At 32.9% G+C, this 23,209-nt stretch overlaps 2 protein-coding genes across 3 annotated transcripts in view; both read left to right on the top strand.

The window, feature by feature from the left end:
* LOC136025490 (eukaryotic translation initiation factor 4 gamma 3-like) overlaps positions 1-291 on the top strand; it is a 34,659-nt gene extending 34,368 nt beyond the window's left edge. Inside the window, exon 8 of the mRNA XM_065701521.1 lies at positions 57-291. Within this exon, the coding sequence (XP_065557593.1) occupies positions 57-291 (235 nt within the window). The remainder of the gene's footprint in view (positions 1-56) is intronic.
* A 2,462-nt stretch (positions 292-2,753) lies between these two features.
* On the top strand, positions 2,754-17,025 carry LOC136024990 (homer protein homolog 1-like). 2 transcript variants are annotated; one of them, XR_010616992.1, is made up of 4 exons: positions 2,754-2,905; positions 8,090-8,271; positions 14,647-14,759; positions 16,681-17,025. XR_010616992.1 is itself a non-coding variant. In XM_065700603.1 (3 exons), exons 1-3 carry the CDS (start codon positions 2,781-2,783, stop codon positions 16,842-16,844), a joined length of 471 nt encoding a protein of 156 aa, XP_065556675.1. In that variant the 5' UTR covers positions 2,754-2,780; the 3' UTR covers positions 16,845-17,025. The 2 variants fall into 2 exon arrangements, 1 of the variants encoding a protein (XP_065556675.1); XM_065700603.1 differs by lacking the exon at positions 14,647-14,759.
* Positions 17,026-23,209: the final 6,184 nt, after the last annotated feature.

The raw sequence follows: 23,209 nt of genomic DNA, 5'->3' as shown, positions 1-23,209 counted from the left end.
TGATAAGGATCTAGCTCTTTTCTTGAGAAAAGACCTAATTGTAGCATTTCTTTTAGCTTTTTTGGTGAGTTATTCAAATTGAAAATCGTGACAGTTGAAATTGTTAATTTTTATATATCTGAATTGCTGAAGTCTCCCACTGAAGAACAGCTTGAATGCCTTTCCAAATTCATTTCTATAATTGGTAAAGCTTATGAAAAAGAATATCCCTGGATGGAGATGATAAAAGAGGTTATTTTTGAGGGTTACTTTCACCAGCAAACATCGCCAAACTTGCATTGCCAGGACTAAAAAAAAACAATATTTAGCAATCATTTCGATTAAAATAATTAACTGTATAATAAGTATATTAATTTTGTGTTAGTCATTCCCTCAGTTAAAAAAAGAATTATAAAACATATTTATTTACGCCACTCAATTCCCTAAACATTCGACAATTTTTAGGAATTAATTATACTTCCCTGACAAACCATTAAATGCAATAAATTTATTTAAATCAGTTATTCATTCATTTCTCATAGCCAGTTCATTATTGTGTCACTCAGTATTTTAAAAAGAGGATTTTCTTTACTTTATGAATTTATTACCTCTAAAAATGTTGAATTAGTCTAATTTCACTACTGCTACAACTACTAACAATTCACTTCGGCACCAAGCTGCCAGTGGCCAGCACAGCTAAGCACGCTCCTCGTTCATCTCAGTCTTTTCAAATCCTCCCTCTTTACAACCACCGAGGAAGTTCCCATTTCCTTTACATCTTTCTTTTTGACATCGTCCCACCTCTAAAAAGGAAGACCTGCCTTCTGTTTAGCTCTAGACAGTTGGCCGAAAAGGATCCTTCCTAATAATTTGTCTCCGTTCATCCACAAAACCTGCCCTAGCCATCTCAACATTTCTTTTTTTATAGCCCTAGTAAGAGAGATTGAACCACGTTTATCTTGCAGCCAGCAGTTGGAAAAACGATCAGTCACCCAGGTACCCAGAGCAATCCGTAGGCAGTTTCTCTGGTATACATCTAGTAAGTCTTCATCCACTTCTTGGAGTGCCCATATTTCAGACCCATATTTGACCACTGTCATGACTGCACCTTCCAATACTATAATCCTGGTTTGTACACTTATCTTCCGATTCTTTCAATTTTTTTAACTGTGAAAAAAACACTCTGAGTTTTGGTTATTCTACTTTTAATGTCTTCATTGATCCCATCGTCTTTACTAATAATACTAACAAGTTAAGTAAAGCTACCCACCTGATCAATCTTTTTGTTATCCAACGTCACCTTTTCATCTTCACTTATTCCTAGTCTTAGTGACTTAATTTTCTTAACATTAATATTCAAACCTATCCTAGCACCCTCTACTAGCAAACCTCTAGGAATTCATTCGTTTTGCTCACACTTTCATCTAGGATGCTTAAATCATCAGCATAGTCTTCGTCCAGGAGAGTTTTTCCTCCCCATTTGATTCTGTGGTTGCCAATTACCTTTACTGAGCTTCTTAAGACAAAGTCCATCTAATTGATCCATATAAATGGGGATAGAACACTACCCTACTCAACTCTTTATATAATACAAAACCAGCTGCTAACCTCATTTCCTACCTTAACCGCAGCAGTATTATTTTCGTACATAGTAGTAATCACTTTCATGCATTTGTTTAGTATACCATACAAGGAGAAGACCTTTGCTAACGCTCTTCTATCAATAAAATCGAAAGCTTTCTCATAATCGATAAAACTGAGGAGAAAAGGTTTTTGACAACAAAGGGACTTCTCAATTATTAACCTAAGAGTGAAAAGTTGGTCGACACTTCCTCTACCTTTTCTAAAACTGTATTTTTCTTTCCTAAAACTTTGTTTGATATATCATATATGGAGAATACCTTTGCTGCCGCTCTTCTGTCAACAGGATCAAACACCTCTTCTTAATGTTTAAACTGAGAACCAGAGGTTGTTGACGCCTTTGGTTGACTACCAACAGAAACCAGACTAATACTTCGATAATGACGACACTCATTCTTATCTCATTTCTGATACACTGGTTTAATTAAAGTTTTTCCTAAAAACACTCGGCACTTCCCCTTTTTCAAAAATCGTATTCATAATCAACAGTAAATTATTTCTAACTTCAGAGCAACCATGTTTAAGAAATTCCTTTATCACACTGTCAGCATCTGGAGCCTTATGGTTTTTTAATCCTTTGAGAGCTATTGCTATTTCTTCTTCACAAAACAAAGCAAATGAGCTTTCTTATATTTTATTTATGTGTTCTTTTATTTTCTTGACATTTTTAATGAAAAAGGCAAAAAAATACGAATAAGTTCTTTTATATTTTATACATCTCTTCTTTTATCCCCTTGACATTTTTGAAAAACAGGCTGTTTTGATGAAAATGCATTTAGTTAAATGAGATTCAACACTAAAATATCGCCCATGACCATCAGTCAATCCCTAGGGAAAGAAAAGAACATGAGTCAGTTTTATCCTAGTTTTAAATTTGTGGGGATTATGAATTATTTCTATTATTAGAATTGATGATTTTGAGTAAAATGAGAATTCATAATTCTAGTGGTGTTTTTATTGTAATATTGTTTGCGGCTGCTGACTGAGTTGGAAGAGGCTTTGTTCTGCCTCTTGTATTTGTACATATACATTAACCAAGTAAAAAATAATAACAATAAACTGTACTTTATATTTAGTACCAAAGAGCAGTTGCTGAAGCTAGAAGTTCGGAGAAACAAATCCATATACAGCTAAATAAGCTCGATGTATATCTTGACGAAATGAAGAAACTGAGCCGGAGAGAAGATTTGTCGTCTCGTATTCGGTTTATATTAATGCAGGTTCTTGATTTGAAGAAAAATCAGTGGATTCCTCACCGGGAAGAAGATATCTTTACAGAAGTAGGGTAAGCTATGAAATCGGATTGGTTATAACTCAGGGGAACCTGAATCAGGGGAACCTTATAAATCATGGGATTTTACAGCTAACTAATTATACAGTATAATTAAATTATACAGCCAACTAAGCTTGATGTATATCTTGACAAAATGAAGAAGTTGAGCCTGAGAAAAGAGTTGTCGTCTCGTGTTCGGTCTATATTAATGCAGGTTCTTAACTTGAACAAAAATCAATAGCTTTCTCACCGGAAAGGAGATATCCTTACAGAAGTAGGGTAAGCTATGAAATCAGATTAGTTATATTTCAGGGGAACTTAAATTAGGAGAACCTTATAACTCAGGGGAATTATACAGCTAACTAATTATACAGCTCACTAAGCTCGATGTATGAATGAATGAATGAATTTTATTACCCGTGAAGTATAAAAAACACAAAGTACGGAGTATTATAAATAAAAAACAAAAACAAATACGATAAACAGCGAAGAAAAACAAAATTCAAACTAACAAAAGACAACATGGACTAATCAACCAGTATCAATAAGGAATAAAGGCTGCAGAGGGTCATAAACGTGTATAAAATTGTATATCTTGAAGAAATGAAGGAGTTGAGCCAGCGAAAAGATTTGTCGTCTCGTATTCGGTTCATATTAATGCAGGTTCTTGACTTCAAGAAATATCAATGGGTTCCTCATCGGGAAGGAGATGTCTTTAAGAAGTAGGGTAAGCTATGAGATCAGATTGGTTATAATTCAGGGGAACTTAAATTAGGGGAACCTTATGACTCAGGGAATTATACAGCTAACTAATTATACAGTATAATTAAATTATACAGCTAACTAAGCTCGATATATATCGTGACGAAATGAAGAAATTCAGCCGGAGAGAAGATTTTTCGTCTCGATTTCGGTTTATATTAATGCAGGTTCTTAAGCTGTATATCCCGATATTATTTTAGAAAACGATCAGTAATTAAATAAATAACAAGTTTTTTCAACTGAAAGTAGAGGGGACAGCCCCTTTTATATACGAAATAATTTCTGTTCGTTAGTGTTGCTCCATACTTTCAGTTAAAACACTTGTTTTTTTCATTTAATATTGAAAATCTCAGAAAAATTCCATTTCTTTTATTTCTTTAACATCTTTGGATAGTTTTTTCTTTTAATTTGTTTGGGTTATTTAGATTTTTAGTCATCTTGGAAACAACTATTATACTCTGAAGTCGTAAATTAGATTCATTAATTTTAATACGTCCATATAAGTACGGTTACCCTGAGCTCGTGGGACATTGATACTGTTTGATAACTGTTAAGCTTTAGTAAGAGGCTAGTCACCTCTGAGGTTCGGTTTCCTCCATAAAGGAGAATTCCAGGGTTTATGTTGAATAATAAGTGAATTAAGTGAAAGTTGAAAAATGAAGTTTTATACGGAGAACTGTGCTACCATGCATTTGATGCCTGTTCAGTTATGCCTATTTTCGACCCCTCTCCCCTCCTTGTGAGAATAGCCTCAAGTTTGGGCCCTTATGCTCATAATTCTTGTATGTATCAAGACTTAGATTCCACGTAACATCACTTTAGCTCCTTTCTTAGTATAAACTACCGAGCTATAGGTGGGACAATTTCTTCAACACCAATCACTGTTATCTCAATTCTGTTTGACTGTTCCTCAAACAGTTCCTTTAATAAAGATATATTAGCTTGCAAAGGGTTAGGCTGTCATTGAACTAAACTAATTCTATTCCTTAAATTGGAATAAAAAGCTTTTAGTTTCTGAAAATATTTTATTATACTTTTCAATAGATTTTAGAAAAAGTTTCTATGTATCAAAATCATGACCGAGGTAAATATATTTACCTCATCATGTTAGAACCTATATAGGCTCTGCTCTGCTCTCCTACATACATCATCCTATATAAAACCTCCAGTCTCTTTTTTGCCGATCGCAAATCGCTTTGTAGAGCCTCCACTCTCTTTTTGGTAGGTAATTCCGATCGTAAATCCTCTGTAAAGCTCTACTTTCCTTTTTAACTGGATATTCCTCTTCGCATTTCATTGGAGCTTTGCGTAGTTTTTGACCCATCGTGTTGGACTATGGGGGATTTTATAACACATAGCATCGGATTAAAAGGGAAACACTGACACTTAGGCATTTTCGAAAGCCATAATTCTGACTTTTCTAGTTCTGCCAAATGTTTTTTAAGAGTTTGTAATAACTCTGTTGGATCGGAAAAATAATAAGATATAAAAAAAATCTTTTATTGAAGAAAAATGAAAGCATGGTCTATCCCTCAAAACCAAGAAGGGTTGGTTCCTAGAACGAAAAGGGCGTGTAGTGGGGCTGAAAATACAACAGGATACCTACGTCAAACTGAAAAAGCTAAGAAGACCTAAGTCGAGATTTCTTTGGCATTGCTTATTTCTTTAAAGAATGATAAATAAAACAGTATAGGGTTCCCCAAAGGCTAAGAGAGAGATACAGAGATATATTTTATTCCACCTAATAGAATAATCAAGTCTTATTCAGAGTAACTGGTTAAAATTAAATAAAGTTGAAAAAAAATTCTTAAAAAGAGGCATTCGCAAACAAGCCAAAACGCTCTAAACTTCAAAATTACTCTGACAATGAGAGACAAAAGGAATCTCAGTAGGTAACCATATAGGAAAAGCTAAGGACACCTCTGAAGTGCGACAAGAAAGACCAAAAAATGGAGGCTCTGAATAGGAATTGCACAAGTGTGTTGTCGGAGTGAAGAATCTAAAAAGATTCATTTTGGGGAAATTTGGATAAAATAAAGTAAAAAGACCAAAGTTTTAGGTTCTTGGGTTTTGCTTGATTTTTTAAACCATGGTAAAAACAAAGTATAGAGTTTGCCTGAGGCTAAGAGAGGGATGTAGTCACTGCAAAAAATTAATATTCAGAAAAAAAAATCTGTAAAATTTAATAAAATTGAAAAAGAAAAATCTTGAAAATCATGCTTAAACTTCATCTATCTCTTGAAATAGAAAGAGGGAAATTTTCTCCTTAGCCGGGGAACTTGATGGTCACGAGGGAGATATAGAGAGTTCTCCCTTAAAAAAAAAATCTGATAATACAGAATAATACTCAATTAAAATTCAATAAATTGGAAAACAGAAAATCTTGAAATGTGAGTAAGTAGGTAGGGTTCATTCGGCAATATATGGTCTCTCTGAAAAAAACAAACAGTATTCGTAATATTTGTTTCTTCACCATGGCGTAACATAACGGATTGATTTCCTGCTTAGGAATACAGAACCTAGGGATCGATCCTTGCTGGTTGATAGACTTGCTAAGTATCCTTGTCAAACAGACTCACCCAAAGGAATATGGTTTTGTCATCGTATGTTTGGAGATAAGCTAACATTAATAATGTGCCGAAAACAGTGGTTCACAGGATTTTCACCAAGGATTTTTCCTTCAGCAAAGTATGCGCAAAAGAGGTCTACAAATTGCTCACTTCTATACAGTACTACAGTCTCGAAACGTGTCAGGACCTGGCCCAATAACAGGATGTTAACAGCCGGTATTACTGTGAAGTACTGTATCAGCTTAGGCAGGCACAGGTTTCGATCATCTCGAAAAGATATCTGAGACGATTGAATCTTTCACCCCAATAATTCATCGAGTCGCAGCTTCGCACTCATTGATTACAAGTTTGTAGTGAAAATAAGCTTTACCCTGCTTATATAGACGCTGTACAGCCCGGATTTAACACCGGGGGGTTCTATTTCTATTGACGATAATTGAAAGATTGATCAAATGACATCATTATTTAATTCTAAAAGGGGTAAAAGACACTTTGACAACCTTTCTACGAGAAGTCCCCAATGGAACAATTCAGGAAACCCAAGAGATGCTGGTAAAATGCCATAGAGAATCTATCGATTTGGAAGGACAGTATTTTGAAAAGGATTAATTATGTGTGCGTCTGTGTTAAATCAATAATTTTATGCTACTACATTACCGGACCGTTATTTAACAGACCTTTTATGTAAAAGAGACGACAAGAAGAGAGGGAAAAAATAGAAGCTACTGAATCGTAAAATTGTTGTAGTTCTTGTAGTTCTCCCTAACTTATTGTTCCTTGTCCTGGGGTAAAACATGGATTGATATTCTGCTTGGAAATCCAGGGTGCTGGGATCGACCTCTGCTGCTGCAAGGTTGCTACTTGTCCCTGTAACATGGACAAACTAACTGAAATATGGTTTAGACATCATCTGGGCCAGTAATAGCTCCTGGGATCTTTGTTTTCTTTTTTATGCTGTTTTTATTCTTGCTGGATTACTTTGGTGATTATCCATGGACGACTTATATTATTTTGATCCAATCATCTTTTGGAGAAATCTCGCAAAGGAAACATAAGGGAAAGGTTTCTGACATAATTTTTCAGAGGAAAACGTATGTATAGTCGACTGAAATTCGTCAGGCTTCTGGTTTGTATGGCTAAAGTTGGGACAAAAGGAAAATTTATAGGGGCATTTCAGATTAACGATAATATATATCAGGAATAACTTCAGCCAAAAATCAGTTTTGCTCTAATATTTAGGCATATACAAAGAGTAATATTTGGGACTACCTCTTGAAGACTTTGGGTTTTTGACAATCTGTTCGGGAATTTTTAATATATTTTGATATTTTGAGTCATTTTAACAAATTCACTAACTTATTACCCAACATCTATTATACATCCTATTGAATCATTAAAATCATGTTTTATTTATAATTATTAAAATTCATTTTTCAAAATAATTTCAAGTCCATTTATATCACTACTGATTAATGTACCCGTCTAATGAATTCCACAACTTGCCTCTCTAAAACACTGAAAAAAATAACCTAGGCGTCACCAAATTATTAATAGAAATAGTTGCCATCTTCTTTCAAATTATTTCTGTTAAGGGGTGTTCCAGTGAGGAAAATCTTTCAGCTCCCTTCCCACCTGATACTTTACATTATCATATTCCAAATTTCAATGAAATGCCATTGGGAAAGCCAGGATAAGCGATATTACAGGTCAGATACAATAAATGAAATATTGAAAAGCGATTTCGTAAAGAAAGATACACCAAAAATTGCCTAAGATACCGTCACTTGGATGTTTTAGGATATTATACTTTCAGAATCTTACTTGATGTTAGTTGTACAAGCATTAATTGTTTGTCATATTTCAGTTCAGCAAATCCAAAGAAATTGGAAGTTGAGCTGGCAACATTGAAAAGTAATAACGCCAGGCTAACGGCAGCACTTCAGGAATCAACTGCAAATGTCGGAGAGTTGAAGAGGCAGTTGGAAGCATTTAAGGAAGAAAATGTTGCGTTGAAATCAAAGCTTCTAGATACAGAAACTAACAAAGGTATTCGAAAATAGCGACGAAGACCACACTGCCTTTACATAGCAAACAAATACAAAGTAGAGACAAAAGGGAAAATCTTTTCAAGACAGTGGAAATCAGTTCTGTGGATATTTCGGCCCTATATCCAAGGGCCGTCTTAAGCACAATACAAGAATAAGAGAGAAACTAAATATATATATATATATATATATATATATATATATATATATATATATATATATATATATATATATATATATATATATATATATATATATATATATACATATATATATATATATATATTTATATACATATATATATATATATATATATATATGTATATATATATATATATATATATATATATATATATATATATATATATATATATATATATATATATATATATATATATATATATATATATATATATATATATATATATATGTATAAATGAACTTACATCAAATTGTGAGAATTAAAACTAAATAATTAAAAACACTTTTTAAAACTTTTTTTCAAAATAGCCCTAGCATCCTTACTTCAACGAAGTTGAACCAGGACTTGCGAAAGGAATGAAATGAGAATAGAAACTCATTCAAACTAAAGAGAATAAAATAATTAGATGCAATTTCCTAAAGTCAATCTTGCTTGTTTAGCAGCCTGTCTAAAAGCCCATTTCGTAGTTGGTTCAGTACTATTATAAATTGGTTAAGTAAAATATTTTGTTAGATCATTTTTAATTAAGTTTGAGTATAAAGAATTTAGTGAGTATTCCCCTAAGTCCCTGTTCAAAGAAATATTATCATTTATTTTGAGATTAATTTCGATTGATTCTCGAGTCACTTGTTTTATCCCCAAATCATTACTGATGAGTGAAGAGTTTTCAAAAAGTATCATGTGGGAAGGATTATTAAATATGTGCCAACCTAAAGAGGAATCAAAGGAGTTGCTGGAACTATTTGAAATTAAGGCCATGTCTATGTCATGTTTGTGCTGTCGTAACCGTTTGTCTATATTCTGATGGGTCGTGCTGACATAGTAATTTCCAAAATCACAGGTTATTAGATAGACCCCTCTTTGGCGAGAAACTGGGGTCGTATCTTTACCCGAATTTAAGAAATTGATGATTTTAAAATTATTAGTAAAAACTACGGACAGATTATTTTTTGTGCAAATATTTTTTAATTTTGTTGTGATCTTTGGGATATACGGAAGTTTGACGATATTTGAGGGCTTATAAGTAGCCTCACATTTTGAAGTATCTTCTTCGAATTTACAATAATGTTTTTTATTCTACGGTTAATTATATTATTGACAAAAGGAATGTGGTATCCTTTACCAAAAAGAATATCTCTGATAAAGTTTATTTCTGCATTTATATACGAATCGGAGCAAATATTCATGGCAAGATCAATGAGGGAAGTTACAACTGCTCTTTTAACTTGTGGGGGATGATTTGAGTTAAAGTGAAGATATCTATTGTTTTGTTTTGGCTGTCGATAAATAGTAAAATCCAGTTTATCAGCATTACGAATAATTAATACATCTAAAAACGGTAGTTTATTATCAATTTCAACTTCTAGGGTGAACTGCAAATTTCGGTCATAAGTGTTAAGATGATCTAAGAAGCCCCGAAGTTCAGCTTCCCCATAATTTCTAAGTGAGATTACGTCATCCATATAACGACCCGAATAGACATGTTTAAAAAAATAAGAATTCAATACCCAATTCTCAAGATTCTCGACGTAAATATTTGCTAGTAGCCCGGATAAAGGTGGCGCCATGGGTAACCCATTTTTTTGTTGATAAAAAGAATCGCGAAATTGAAAATACATAGAAAACTTATTACAAATTTTAAAAAGAGTAATTAAAACTTCACAATCAATTCCTGTCGCTGAAGTCTCGATCAAGTGGTGATTTTCTTCTATTTTATTGTTTTATAATTCCTCAGGAATATTCACATCTATATTTGTATATATTGAAACAATGTCAAAACTACACTATTGTGTTTTCTGAAATACTTGTGTTGCTAAGTTTTTTAATTAAATCTGCCGAATTACGAATATAGGAATTTTGAGTATACAATAAAGGATTGAAAGCTGCGCAAAGCCATCTTCCAATATTGGCAGCGGGAGCTTTAGTACAAGCTACGATAGGTCTTAAGGGAATACCCTGTTAATGTATTTTTGGTAAACCGTAGAGTTTAGGACAGAAACTACCATGGGGAAAAATTCATTGTATAGTTTTGGGGTAATTTTAACATTTTGTTTTAGCTGCTTTAATTCATTTATAATATTATTAGCGAACTGATCAGTAGGATCATGAGTTATTGTTTTATATGTAATTGTGTCATTTATATGCGAATGAATTTTGTTGTCAAAGTCTGTCGTATTCATGACAACAAGTGAATTGCTTTTGTTTGCTTTAGTTATTATAATAGAAGGATCTTTTCGGAGATTAGATAGTATTTTTATGTCATGCAAATTTTCTGGTGTGGAATTGGTAGGAGGCTTAAACTTTTTTTGGCCAGTATAAAGGATATTTATAAGACCAGATCTAACTTCATAAGGATTAGAAACAGAAGAATAGTGTTTATGCAAAGCGGACTCTAGAGAGGAAACTATATCTGCCACAGGAACCTGTTTCGGTAGAAAAGAAAATTTTGGACCTTTTTTAGTGTTTTGATTTCTAGGGGTTCCAATGTTTTAGAAGAGAGGTTAACGATAGCAGGTCCAGGAGTGAATCTTGGAGAATAAATACGGTTTCTCATCCAAGATACATTTCGTAAGCCTTCCAATTTTTTATGGAGGCGTTCCTTGGACAGGCGAAAATCGTGGCTAAACAAATTCCTTTCTAATCTAGCAACCTGAGCAAAATCAACGGTGGACAAGTTTTCCAGCAAAAAAGTTTCCAACGATTTTCTCTCTGAAGAAATAATATGTCGTTTCTGTTTTTTGTCCTTAATAATATGCACTAAGGTTTTTAACTGTAGTGTATGGGCAAATTGCGCTTCTTGCCGGGTATTTAAATGTAATTTATATCTTAAAGACTTGAAGAATAAGGTTTTCATTTCTACAGAATTCTAAAAAATTTTGTTGATTGATAATATTAGCATGTTTTTTGCCTAGACTAATAAAATAAAATTTATCATAGGTGAACTGCTCCCCGTAAGCTAGACAAATATAGCGACGAAGACCAAACTGCCTTTCCATAACAAACACATACAAAGTAGAGACAATAGGGAAAATCTTTTCAAGACAGCGGAAATCAGTTCTGTGGATATTTCGGCCCTATGTCCAAGGGCCGTCTTCAGCACAATACAAGAATAAGAGAGAAACTATATATATATATATATATATATATATATATATATATATATATATATATATATATATATATATATATATATATATATATATATATATATATATATATATATATATATATATATATATATATATAATGAACTTACATCAAATTGTGAGAATTAAAACAAAATAATTAAAAACACTTTTTAAAACCTTTTTTTAAATAGCCCTAGTATCCTTACTTCAACGAAGTTCTACCAGGACTGGCGAAAAGAATGAAATGAAAATATAAACTCATTTAAACAAAAGAGAACAAAATGATTAGATGCAATTTCTTAGAGCCAATCTTGCTTGTTTAGCAGCCTGTCTCAAAGGCATTTTCGTAGTTGGTTCAGTACTATTCTAAATCGGTTTAGTAAAATATTTTGTTAGATAATTTTTTAATTAAGTTTGAGTATAAAAAATTTAGTGAGTGTTCCCCTAAGTCCCTGTTCAAAGAAATATTATTATTTATTTGAGATTAATTTTGATTCATTCTCGAACCACCTGTTTTATCCCAAAATCATTACTGATGAGTGAAGAGTTTTCAAAAAGTATCTCGTGGGATGGATTATTAAATATATGCCAACCTAAAGCAGAATCAAAGGAGTTGCTGGAACTTTTTGAAATTAAGGCCTTGTCTATGTCATTTTTATGCGGTTGTAACCGTTTATCTAGATTCTGATGGGTCCTGCCGACATAGTAATTTTCACAATCACAGGGTATTGGATAGACTCCTCTTTGGTGAGTAACTGGGGTCTTACCTTTATCCGAATTTAAGAAATTTATGATTTTAAAATCATTCAGATGATTTGTCTATTGGGGTCGTTAAATGGATGACGTAATTTCACTTTGGAATTATGGGGTAGCTGAACTTCGGGGCTTCTTAGATCATCTTAACACATATGACCGAAATTTACAGTTCACCCTAGAAGTTGAAATTGAAAATAAACTACCATTTTTAGATGTATTAATTATTCGTACTGCTGATAAACAGGATTTTACTATCTATCGAAAGCCAACACAAAACAATAGATATATCCACTTTAATTCAAATCACCCCCACAAGTTAAAAGAGCAGTTGTAAATTCCCTCATTGATCGTGCCCTGAATATTTGCTCCGATTCGTATATAAATGGAGAAATAAAATTTATCAGAAATATTCTTTTTGGTGATGGATACCCCATTCCTTTTGTCAATAAAATAATTAACCGTAGAATAAAAAGACATTCTTGTAAAATCGAAGAAGATACTTCACAATGTGAGGCTAATGATAAGCCCTCGAATATTGTCTATCTTCCGTATATCCCAAAGATCACAACAAAATTAAAAAATATTTGCAAAAAAATAATCTGTACATAGTTTTTACTAATAATTTTAAAATCCTCAATCTCTTAAATTTGGGTAAAAATAAGACCCCAGTTACTTGCCAAAGAGGGGTCTATCAAATACCCGTTGATTGTGGAAATTACTATGTCGGCAGGACCCATCAGAATCTAGACAAACGGTTACAACAGCATGTAAATGACATAGACATGGCCTTAATTTCTAATAGTTCCAACAACTCCTTTGATTCTGCTTTAGGTTGGCATATATTGAATAATCCCTCCCACATGATACTTTTTGAAAACTCTTCACTCATCAGTAATGATTTTGGGATAAAACAGGTGGTTCGAATCAATCAAAATTAATCTCAAAATAAATAATAATATATCATTGAACAGGGACTTAGGGGAATACTCACTAAATTCTTTATACTCAAACTTAATTAAAAATGATCTAACAAAATATTTTACTAAACCAATTTATAATAGTAATGAACCAACTACGAAAAGAACTTTGAGACGGGATGCTAAACAAGCAAGACTGGCTCTAAGAAATTGCATCTAATCATTTTGTTCTCTTTAGTTTGAATGAGTTTATATTCTCATTTCATTCTTTTTGCCAGTCCTGGTTGAACTTCGTCGAAGTAAGGATGCTAAGGCTATTTTTAAAAAAAGTTTTAAAAAGTGTTTTTAATTATTTAGTTTTAATTCTCACAATTTGATATAAGTTCATTTATATATATATATACATATTGTCTCTTATTCTTGCATTGTGCTGGAGACGGCCCTTGGACATAAGGCCGAAATATCCACAGAACTGATTTCCACTGTCTTGAAAATATTTTCCCTATTGTCTCTACTTTGTATTTGTTTGTAACAAAAGTATTGTTGGTTTGTTTCTGCCTTTTCCTGTTTATTAGCTTGAAATTTGGTTTTCTTCAGCTTATTAGGTGAATTATTAATTATATAATTAATTATTAGCTGATTTATTAGCTTAATTTCGATTGGTGCACCCAGAAGACAAAAGTGCATTCATTTTCTTAGATTTATACCTTTTCAAAGAAGTCTCTTGAAATAGTGCTCTGAAAATGAGAATGATACTAGATCTTTCTAGACAAATTATAATTTTTCTTGAATTTGGTTTGGTCTACTTTTTTTGCGTTTATTTTCTGATCTTGAGTATATTCAAAGTACATCTGGAAAGTTGCTTGATCCCATATGTATACGTATCGGTAAAAGCGGCTAAGGTGGTTTGGAGGTTCTTAGAATGGACATTGCCTGTGTCAGCGTGTCTCTAAAATGATTTTATTAAATAGCCCTCAAGGGTGTAACAGAGAGTATGACCTCCCATCTTGTGTTTCGATGAAACTTATTGAATAATTATTTTAATACTGTATTGAATTTTTCTAGCAGGCAGTCAAAGTTGAAACTCACTTAATAAGATTGAGCAAGGATTTTCAAAAATGTTTACGTCTTTAGCAGGTTAATGACGTTATGTTCTGAGAGGTGCAGCAATGTTTATTAATGTATGATCCTCTTCCTTAACTGAGCAGAATATTGCAGGTTTTTATTTGCGTTAAAAATAAATAGAAACAGATTCTGGGTAATGAAAGCCGACTAAACCGAATTCTGAGTAATTGACGCTTTAATCACGCTATCAGTTATTTTATATTTTAAAATTTTTAAAGTTAGTTTAAAGTTGGCCCTTTTCTATTAAGAAATCAGATGAACTGGTTCTCCGTGCGTCATCTTCATCTTTAAAATTCTGCTTCGTGAATTAAGTATATGATACTACGCATCTGGATGAAACTATGTACTGCTTATAAACAAGGTAAGTCCGATATGGGGTTATAACTTTCCATTCTGTTTGAATGAAGTATTGATTGAAGAACCAAATTTACTGTCTAGAAAAAGAATTCATTCATTTTACACTGTCGGGGACAAGTTGCTTTATTAGGGAAGACAATTTTCTATTTTTTTTTTCCCCAGTGTTGTCATAGCTATCATAGCTTTTATTTTTCTGTGTTGACAATGTGTCAACACAGAAAAAAAACTGAAATCTTACTCAAAAACTTAAAACTGTCATCCCGATGGATGACAAAAAAAAAACTGAAATTTAAAAATAATTTTTATTCAAGTTATTTTCTTGTAAAATAATTTATTCAGTTAAAACATTTTATAGCTAAATGTGAAATATCATAATATTAATAATAATTTGTTTCTGTCCTCTCTCACAAAACAAATAAGAAAGAGGAGTATATGAAAAGAAAGAAAAAAGTAAACGAGGGAATAAAAGAGAAAAAACTTTCATCGAATTATCATACAGTCGACCGGGGCATAAGCGCAAAATTGGCCATGTTAGATAGCGTAAGACCATTTGTTCGTTATTGATTGCAAAGTATCTGTTTAAAATAAGTAAGCTCTATACCTGTGTTTAAGTCTGTAACTCTGTAGGCCAGTAACTGTAAATCAGGTTGTAATACACGACATCAATTTTCAACCAAGGTAAACAAAGAGGTGGAACTTGATGCGGCATCTTTAAGACGAAGAAAAAATGCACACAAATAAAAATAAAAAAGAAAAACAAACAAAAAGACAAAAATGCGTATAGCACAATTTATTTTCAGTAAAGAGCTAATGTTACAATAGGCTTTAGAACTCTTACGGTTAGAGGAAGGGGGCTTGAGCAAAATTTAAACTCATGCCGCAATTGTTATCTTTTTGAAGATGAAGGAGAAGGAGTAGTACATGAATCACCAAATAATTTTAAGATTACCTAAAAATCGTCCTTTGCAGGATTCCAAGATATCTGAACTTGAAATTTGAAGAGTAAACTCAGAATACACGATATCAATTTTCAACCAAGGTAAACGAAGAGGTGGAACTTGATGGGGCATCTTTAAGACGAAGAAAAAATGCATACAAATAAATAATAAAAAATGTCTATAGCAAAGTTTATTTTGAGTAAAGAGCTAATGTTGCAATATGCTTTAGAACTTTTACTGTTAGAGGAGGGGGACGTGATCATAATTTAAATTCCTGCCACAATTGTTACACTTTTGAAGAAGAAGGAATAGGAGTAGTACTTGAATCACCAACTAATTTAAGATTATCTAAAAATCGTCCTTTGCAGGTCTTGAAAAAAGAAATTCCAAGGCAATAGTTTTCATATTGTAACCTGGGCTTGTTTCCATGACATGGAATAGAACCATTGTATCACAGTAGCTTGATGACTCGTTTCTTGTATATTCACTTGATTACACTTTCAGTGTACTTCCTGGTTTGCAGTTTCTGGTCTTATCTTTTAATTAATTGCTTGCAAAATTCGAATTTCCTTTTTTTATTTTTTTTTTTATTTATAAACTCATAATGAGAATTTTGAAGTTATATAGTTTCGGAGGTGGTAAAATGTTAATTGTTATATATATATATATACTGACAGTTTTGGTGGTATGAGCACTTCATATAGATGGAGTTGTTGTAAAAACGTCGAAAGGGGATCATTTGATTAGAAATTGCTAGTTCTGTCATTTTGTAAGCTGACAATGACGGTGATTCACATACTTAGTTGATAGGCTTGTTTTTATTCAAAGCACTAACACAAAATACTGCCTGTAGAACGAAAAGATACAAATAAAAACAAAAGCTATGAAAAATATTGCCCTTTAGTCTTATTTCACCATTCCTACCCGTTGAATTATTAACTAATACTTGTATCTAATGATGTATAACATGCAACTGTGTTGTTTCAGGAGATGAGTTAAACAGCGGTGAACTCAAGAAGGAGATAACAACATTGCAATTAAAATGTGATTCTTTGGAAACAGAACTGAAGACCAAGGATGAAAAAGTTAAGGATTTAAGCACAGAATTAAAAGATTCACTATCTGTTATAGAAAATTTTAAGGTAATTTAGTCCTAATTTATTTTGTATTTTCTTAGGCAAGAATATTGCATTTTCATGGAAAATTCTACCCTTGACTATCATACCAAAAAATAATAAATTGGATCAATATAAAATATTGTTGTTTTTTACTATTACTATTGTGATTATTGCTAAGGCTAAGGATATTAAGGGCAAAGCTCAGGAAATGTTGAAGGGGAAGTTGAACTAAATCAAAGGATATAAATTAAACCAAGTTCTCACAAGGGCAAATCATCAAAATCTTAGGAACGGCTTAGCACATTAAGTTGAAATTTCCAGGGCATGATGAGGGGATGCTCCACTGACCAAATGCAATGTGTACATACTACTAATGCTGCTAATGTCTCTACTACTGCTAATACCCTTACTAATACTGCCACTCTCGCCACAACTGTTGTTACTCCTGCTGCAACCAAAGCTAAGGGTATAAAGGTGAAATTTTCCGAGCATATTGATCAGAAAAATGAACTAAATCAGAAAATGTTTTTATGGATGCAGGTTGTCAAATGGGCTTATCTGATGAATTTCTAAGGGTATTCAGTTGGAACTTTCAGAGAATGCTTCATTAACGAAAAGGGAATATATGCACGCTGCCATCACTACAACTACTGATTCCATTGTGGCTATTACTAAGGCTAAGGGTTTTAAGGCGAAAATTTCAGAAAATTTTGAGGACGAAGGTAACTAATTTAAAACTTACTACGTACATGCAGGTTGTCTAAAAGGCGTATCAGCAGTATCTTAGGAACGGCTTAGAATAGTAAGTTGGAACTTCCAAGGCATGATGAGAGTGATGTTAAACTCATCAAAAGGCAATACGTGCTCACTACTACTACTACTATTGATGCTACTACTGCCAATACTATTACTACCATTACTACTCTTGAAAAGCATGCATGAGCAAAGTTTCAGGAGCTGTCTAGGGTATTAAGTTGAAACATACACCGTATACCAAGTGGAATGTTAAGAAAAATGCAATATGCATGCTGCTGCTAATGCCGCTAGTGAAGCAAGGTATTAAGGTGAAGCTTCCAAGGAATGTTTCTAGGGGATGTTAAACTAAATAAAAAATACTAGAACCACCGTGAAAAATTTGTTACGTATTGGAGGTGATGAGATGACGTTAAGATTATAAAAATAAAATATATTTTATTACACGTGGAAGCAGGAAGATAGCTAAGCAAATGTAGAAAAGTGAAAGATATAAATGGGCGGATAATATAGGAATTTTATATCAAGCAAGAATTTAAATGAACAACGGTTAGTTTCCTGGATGATAGTATGTGCTTTATCACCAAGTTTTGAAAGTGGTTCTTGTGAAGTGGGAAAACTTAACATCCAAATAACAGGACAATTAGAAATAAAAGACTGAAATAGGCTGTAGAAAGGGATTCTAAGAAGTATAATCACCCTCGAAATATACTTTTTGTGATTGTAAGGATTCCAAGACTACTAGAGACTTTCATCTTGGTCAGGTTAATATTACTTGTCCGTGAAAGATTTTAATCGACTAAGGTGCAAAGGAATCGAGAATAACAATTTTTACCTCGGCTTAAAGAACCTCTTAATAAATGTGTTTCATTTAAATCAGGACAAGCCTTTGATACTCATGAGAAAATGAAAAAGTGTTACTTTCCAAAATTTAAACGGAGGTAATCTAGAACAAACTCTAGGATAACTCTTTCAGAAAGGGCTTTTATCTTTGAACCAAATCAAACTATTTTACTAGCAGCACCAAGAGTACTGTCATCAGGGAAGCAATAAGTGCTTCCGGAACAGAAGCCTTCTTTTCACACTTAGTTTTAGATGCTGGTTCGGAAAAACGAGAACATATTATAGATTCTGAACTTTTAACCCAACAAGGCAAGTAGTATAAATTAAAAAGGGTATTGGCCCAGAGGCAAACCCTTGCAGGATTCCTCTTATTCTCTAAAAGCCACTTATCTCAACTGTTGTCAATGCTTCTTCATCCTGCCTTATTATGTTCGTGGTTTTTACACACCCCTCCCCTCTTTTTCAAAATTAATCAAATAGTGTGTGCTCGCACCTCAGGAACGGATTTTCTAGAAATGAATGCTAATATCAATAATTTTTACTGTTTTTCTTTATAGTGCTTATACGAAGAGTCGCAAAGAAATGAGAAAACCATGCGTCTCGTGCTATCCCAAATTGACGCAGCGCTTAACAGCATTGGTTCCCAAATCCATTTTAGTTTAAAACCTACGTGTCGTTTTTGTTTTTCTACATGTCTATCTTCTATAGTTATTTTGACTTATTCGTATAGATATCTGTTTCTTTAGTTATTTTAATGATACCAAGAAGATTTGAAGTTTCTTATGCTTTAGATGGTTTTCAATGTGTCTGACTTATATACTGTGATTAGTTTATAATTTTACCTATAGTGAATATTGATTTAGACTTCTTGTATAAAGATTGAAAGAGCTGATTAAAATTTTGGTAAAGATCACAAACACTTCAAAAATATATTATCAAAACGTTATTAACCTTTGTTTCTAAATCATATTGCAGTCCGGAACTCCAAAAAAAAATGTATGAACAAAAAAATTTGTTTAATGAAATCAAACATAAACCCAAAGGAACTTGATTTCAACTCCTATTAGGAGTCGGAACTGACAATAAATTATTTAAAGCCAGCAAAGATTGTATTCAAAATATTTCAAATAACCTCGTTAGAGTTCCAATTGGGTTTCTAATGGAGCAAAATTTGAAAATCTATTTTGCAACTTCTATTAATACAAAAAGAACAAAGTAGACGGTTGATTTAACTGTCATTTTTAACAAGCAAAGATGCATGCTCTATTCCGTTGTTTAGCACAGAAACGGTAAAATCCTTTGAATAATTATAGCTTGGTGTGAGACAACTATTATCAAACAGTTCATGTTAACGAACTGTAGTAAGAAGCGACCCGGCTCAATAGTAACCGAAACTCTAAAAAATGGAATTTTGATACCACTGGCAACATCAAAAGAATTGCATTTTAATGCTGATTTTAAACATATAAGTTTCGTCAAGATTAGTCTTACCCATCAAAAGCTACGAGCCTGAGAAAATTCGCCTCATTTCAGAAAACAGGGAGAAACACCCCGTAAAATTTATACAATCTTAACGAAAATCACACCATCATATTCATCGTATCAGAGAACCTTAATGTAGAAGCTTCAAGCTCCTATCTACAAAAATGTGGAATTTCACATTTTTTTGCCAGAAGAAAGATCACAGATTATTTGTTGTTTTTTTTCCTCAGGGGTAATTGTATCGACTTAGTGGTCCTAGAATGTCGCAAGAGGTCTCTTTCTAATGGAAATTAAAAGTTCTAGTTTTCTTTTCAAGTGACCAAAAAATTGGAGGGTACCTAGGCCCCCTCCCACACTCATTTTCCCCCAAAGTCACCACATCAAAATTCTGAGATAGCCATTTTATTCACCATAGTCAGGAAACCTAATAACTATGTCTTTGGGTACGTCTTACTCCCCAGACTTACCGTAGGAGGGGCTGCAAGTTACAAACTTTGACCTGTGTTTGCATATAGTAATTATTTTTGTGAAGGGAATATACGTTTTCTGGGGATGTTTTGGTTTGCGGGGGGGGAGATTTGAGGGGGGCTACGAGGGAAGATCTTTCCATGGAGGAATTTGTCATGGGGGAAAAGAATTTCAATGAAAGGGGATTTTCTAGCATTGTTTAAAAAAAAAACAGTAAGAAAATAGATTTGAAAAGTTTTTTTCTATTGAAAGTAAGGAGCAGCATTAAAACTTAGATTGAACAGAAACTATTACGCATATGAGGGATTTACCTCCTCTTAATACCTCGCTCTTTACGCTAAAGTATTTTTGGAAATTTTAACTATTTATTCTACGGCCTTTGGGATTCACGGGTTATTCTTAAAGAATTGGCACAAAAATTTAAGCTTTGAGGTAAAGAGCGAGGTATCGACGTGGGGTGAACCCCCTCACATACTCAATAAAAACATACGAATATAGAAGCTCGTTACGGAGGTTAATTCGTAAGTTGCGTAAATTTTTACTAATGAAAACGTTCGTAAGAAATTAAAAGTTCTAGTTGTCTTTTTAAGTAATCAAAAAGTTGGAGGACAACTAGGCCTCCTCCCTTGCTCCTTTTTTCTTAAGATCTTCTAATTAAAACTATGAGAAAGCCATTTAGCCAAAAAAAATAATATGCAAATTTTGTTTAAGTATTTATTTGTGGAGAGCCATAATCAAAGCATGCATTAATTTAAAAACGTCCCCAACTTAAATAAAAAAAACAAGTTTTTTTAACTGAAAGTAAGAAGCGACATAAAAACTTAATACGAACAGAAATTACTCCATATATGAAAGGGACTTTTCCTCCTCAACGTCTCGCTCTTTACGCTAAAGTTTTTTACTGTTTCAAAAAGTTGAGTTAATAGAAAAATTCAAACTTTAGCGTAAATAGTAAGTATAGAATAAGAGTTAACACTGTACAAAGAGTACAGTGTAAGTACAAAGACTGGAAAAAAAGAAAGGAATTTGTGACAAGAGGTTTTGGTCTTTCCCCAGCCTGGTCAAAGTTGAAATATTTAACCTTTGAAATTTCTTAAACCGAACTGGCCAGACATGACAACAAACAACAAAGAGAAATAAAACTCAGTGTACAGAATTAATTATGCCGAAAAGTTTCATTTCTTTGTCTTAAGTACCTATTTTGGGGAAGATGCTTAAACGAATTTTGCGTAAACATAACATTGATACTTGTTTCCAATCAGTGAGACCATTAGGTATTTTCCTTGATTCTGGGAAGGGTCTAACCCGGGGAGATTTAGTTAGTGGGGTGTATAAAATTCCTTGTTCTTTTGGGAAGTCTTATATTGGTAGAACTTACCAACAATTAAGTGAAAGATTTATTGAGCATCGCAAGTCAATAGAAAAAACGCTACCATTAAGAAAGCCTCCCAAAACTTTTGTTTCGGCTCTGGCTGAACATATATTCTTTCATCTTGAACATTTTGTACAATTTGATGAAGCTATAGCTATTTCTAATGATATAGCTATTTCTCAATTGGCGAAGGAGGCTATAGAAATTAAAAATAAATATGTTTGCTAATCTTTCAATAAATATAAACATGGGGAATTTAAAAATTCAACCAATTTATGATTGTCTTTTGAAAGATGAACCAATAGTCAATAAGGGAATTAAAGTTTTACACAATCATCAGGGGACAAGATTACCTACTAGACCAAAAAAGGTTGCTTCAATATTAGCTAACAAGAGGATTATTTCGCAACATAATAGTTAACTTAGTTTCAATCTTCATTATTTTGCCTCAGTTGCTCTGATGTTTTAAATGAAGTAACTCTAATAGCCTCTTTTCCCTACGTGGATCAGTGTAGTTATTGTTTTTAGTTTAGTTTTTTTTTTCGTGTGCTGAGGATGCATAGTTTTATACAGGCAAAATATCTGCGTTATTTTAGTATTTCATCACATTTCTCTCTATTAGCCGAAGTCTCGTTTGAGTTTTTTTTTGTGGAGTTATCTCCACATTCCTTTTAGAGTTATCAGAGTAAGAGTTACACTTTACAAAGAGTACAGTGTAAGCCCAGAGATTAAAAAAAAAAATGAATTTGTGACAGGAGGTTTTGGTCTTTCCTCAGCCTGGTCAAAGTTGAAAGAAATATTTAACTTTTTCATTCCCCTAAGTCACTCTATTCTGGAAATGGCAACCAAATTATATTTTTGGGGTGCCATATCTCACTTTATGCTGGTCTTATCAATTAAAACTTAAAATTAGTGATTGAGTATAAAAAAACTACCTTTGAAATGAGCCCCTGAACATTGAGTAGCCTACTAAACAATAAAAGGGGAAATGTCTTTGTTGGTACAATAGCATTAAAGCGGTGTAATGAGAAATCCTCAAATCCCCATCCCAGGCTCCAAATCTCCAGATCTATTAGACCATAAAATATATTTGTTGTTTGATATTTAACTTTTTTTCAGTTTTTAGAAATTTGGACTGATTACTGCAGTTTTTACCTTGTCCTGTGCTGACACAGTGGGTGTGAACGCAGCTTAGTAATGCGGTTGCTATATTTCGAAGCCAGCTGTTGTAAAACTGCAATTTAAGAAGCGTCGTTATTATGATTAATGGCTCATGTTATTATCTCTTTTTGTTTCATAGCATGAATCTACCTATTGGGGTTCCATGATTGGGGTTCCATACCATGAATCTGCCTGTTGGTTTCTACTCCAAAATTCTACTCCATTGTACTTTCCGGGCCATTGTCAAAAAATATTTTAATTGCTATTTCTATTTGCATTCCCCAGCATTTATTTTAATGCTAAGAATTGTTAATGCTTA

This window comes from Artemia franciscana, chromosome 3, assembly GCF_032884065.1.
Source record: "Artemia franciscana chromosome 3, ASM3288406v1, whole genome shotgun sequence".
Lineage (NCBI taxonomy): Eukaryota > Metazoa > Arthropoda > Branchiopoda > Anostraca > Artemiidae > Artemia > Artemia franciscana.
The sequence above is the reverse complement of the archived record's forward strand: the minus strand, read 5'-3'. Positions and strand labels throughout refer to the sequence as shown.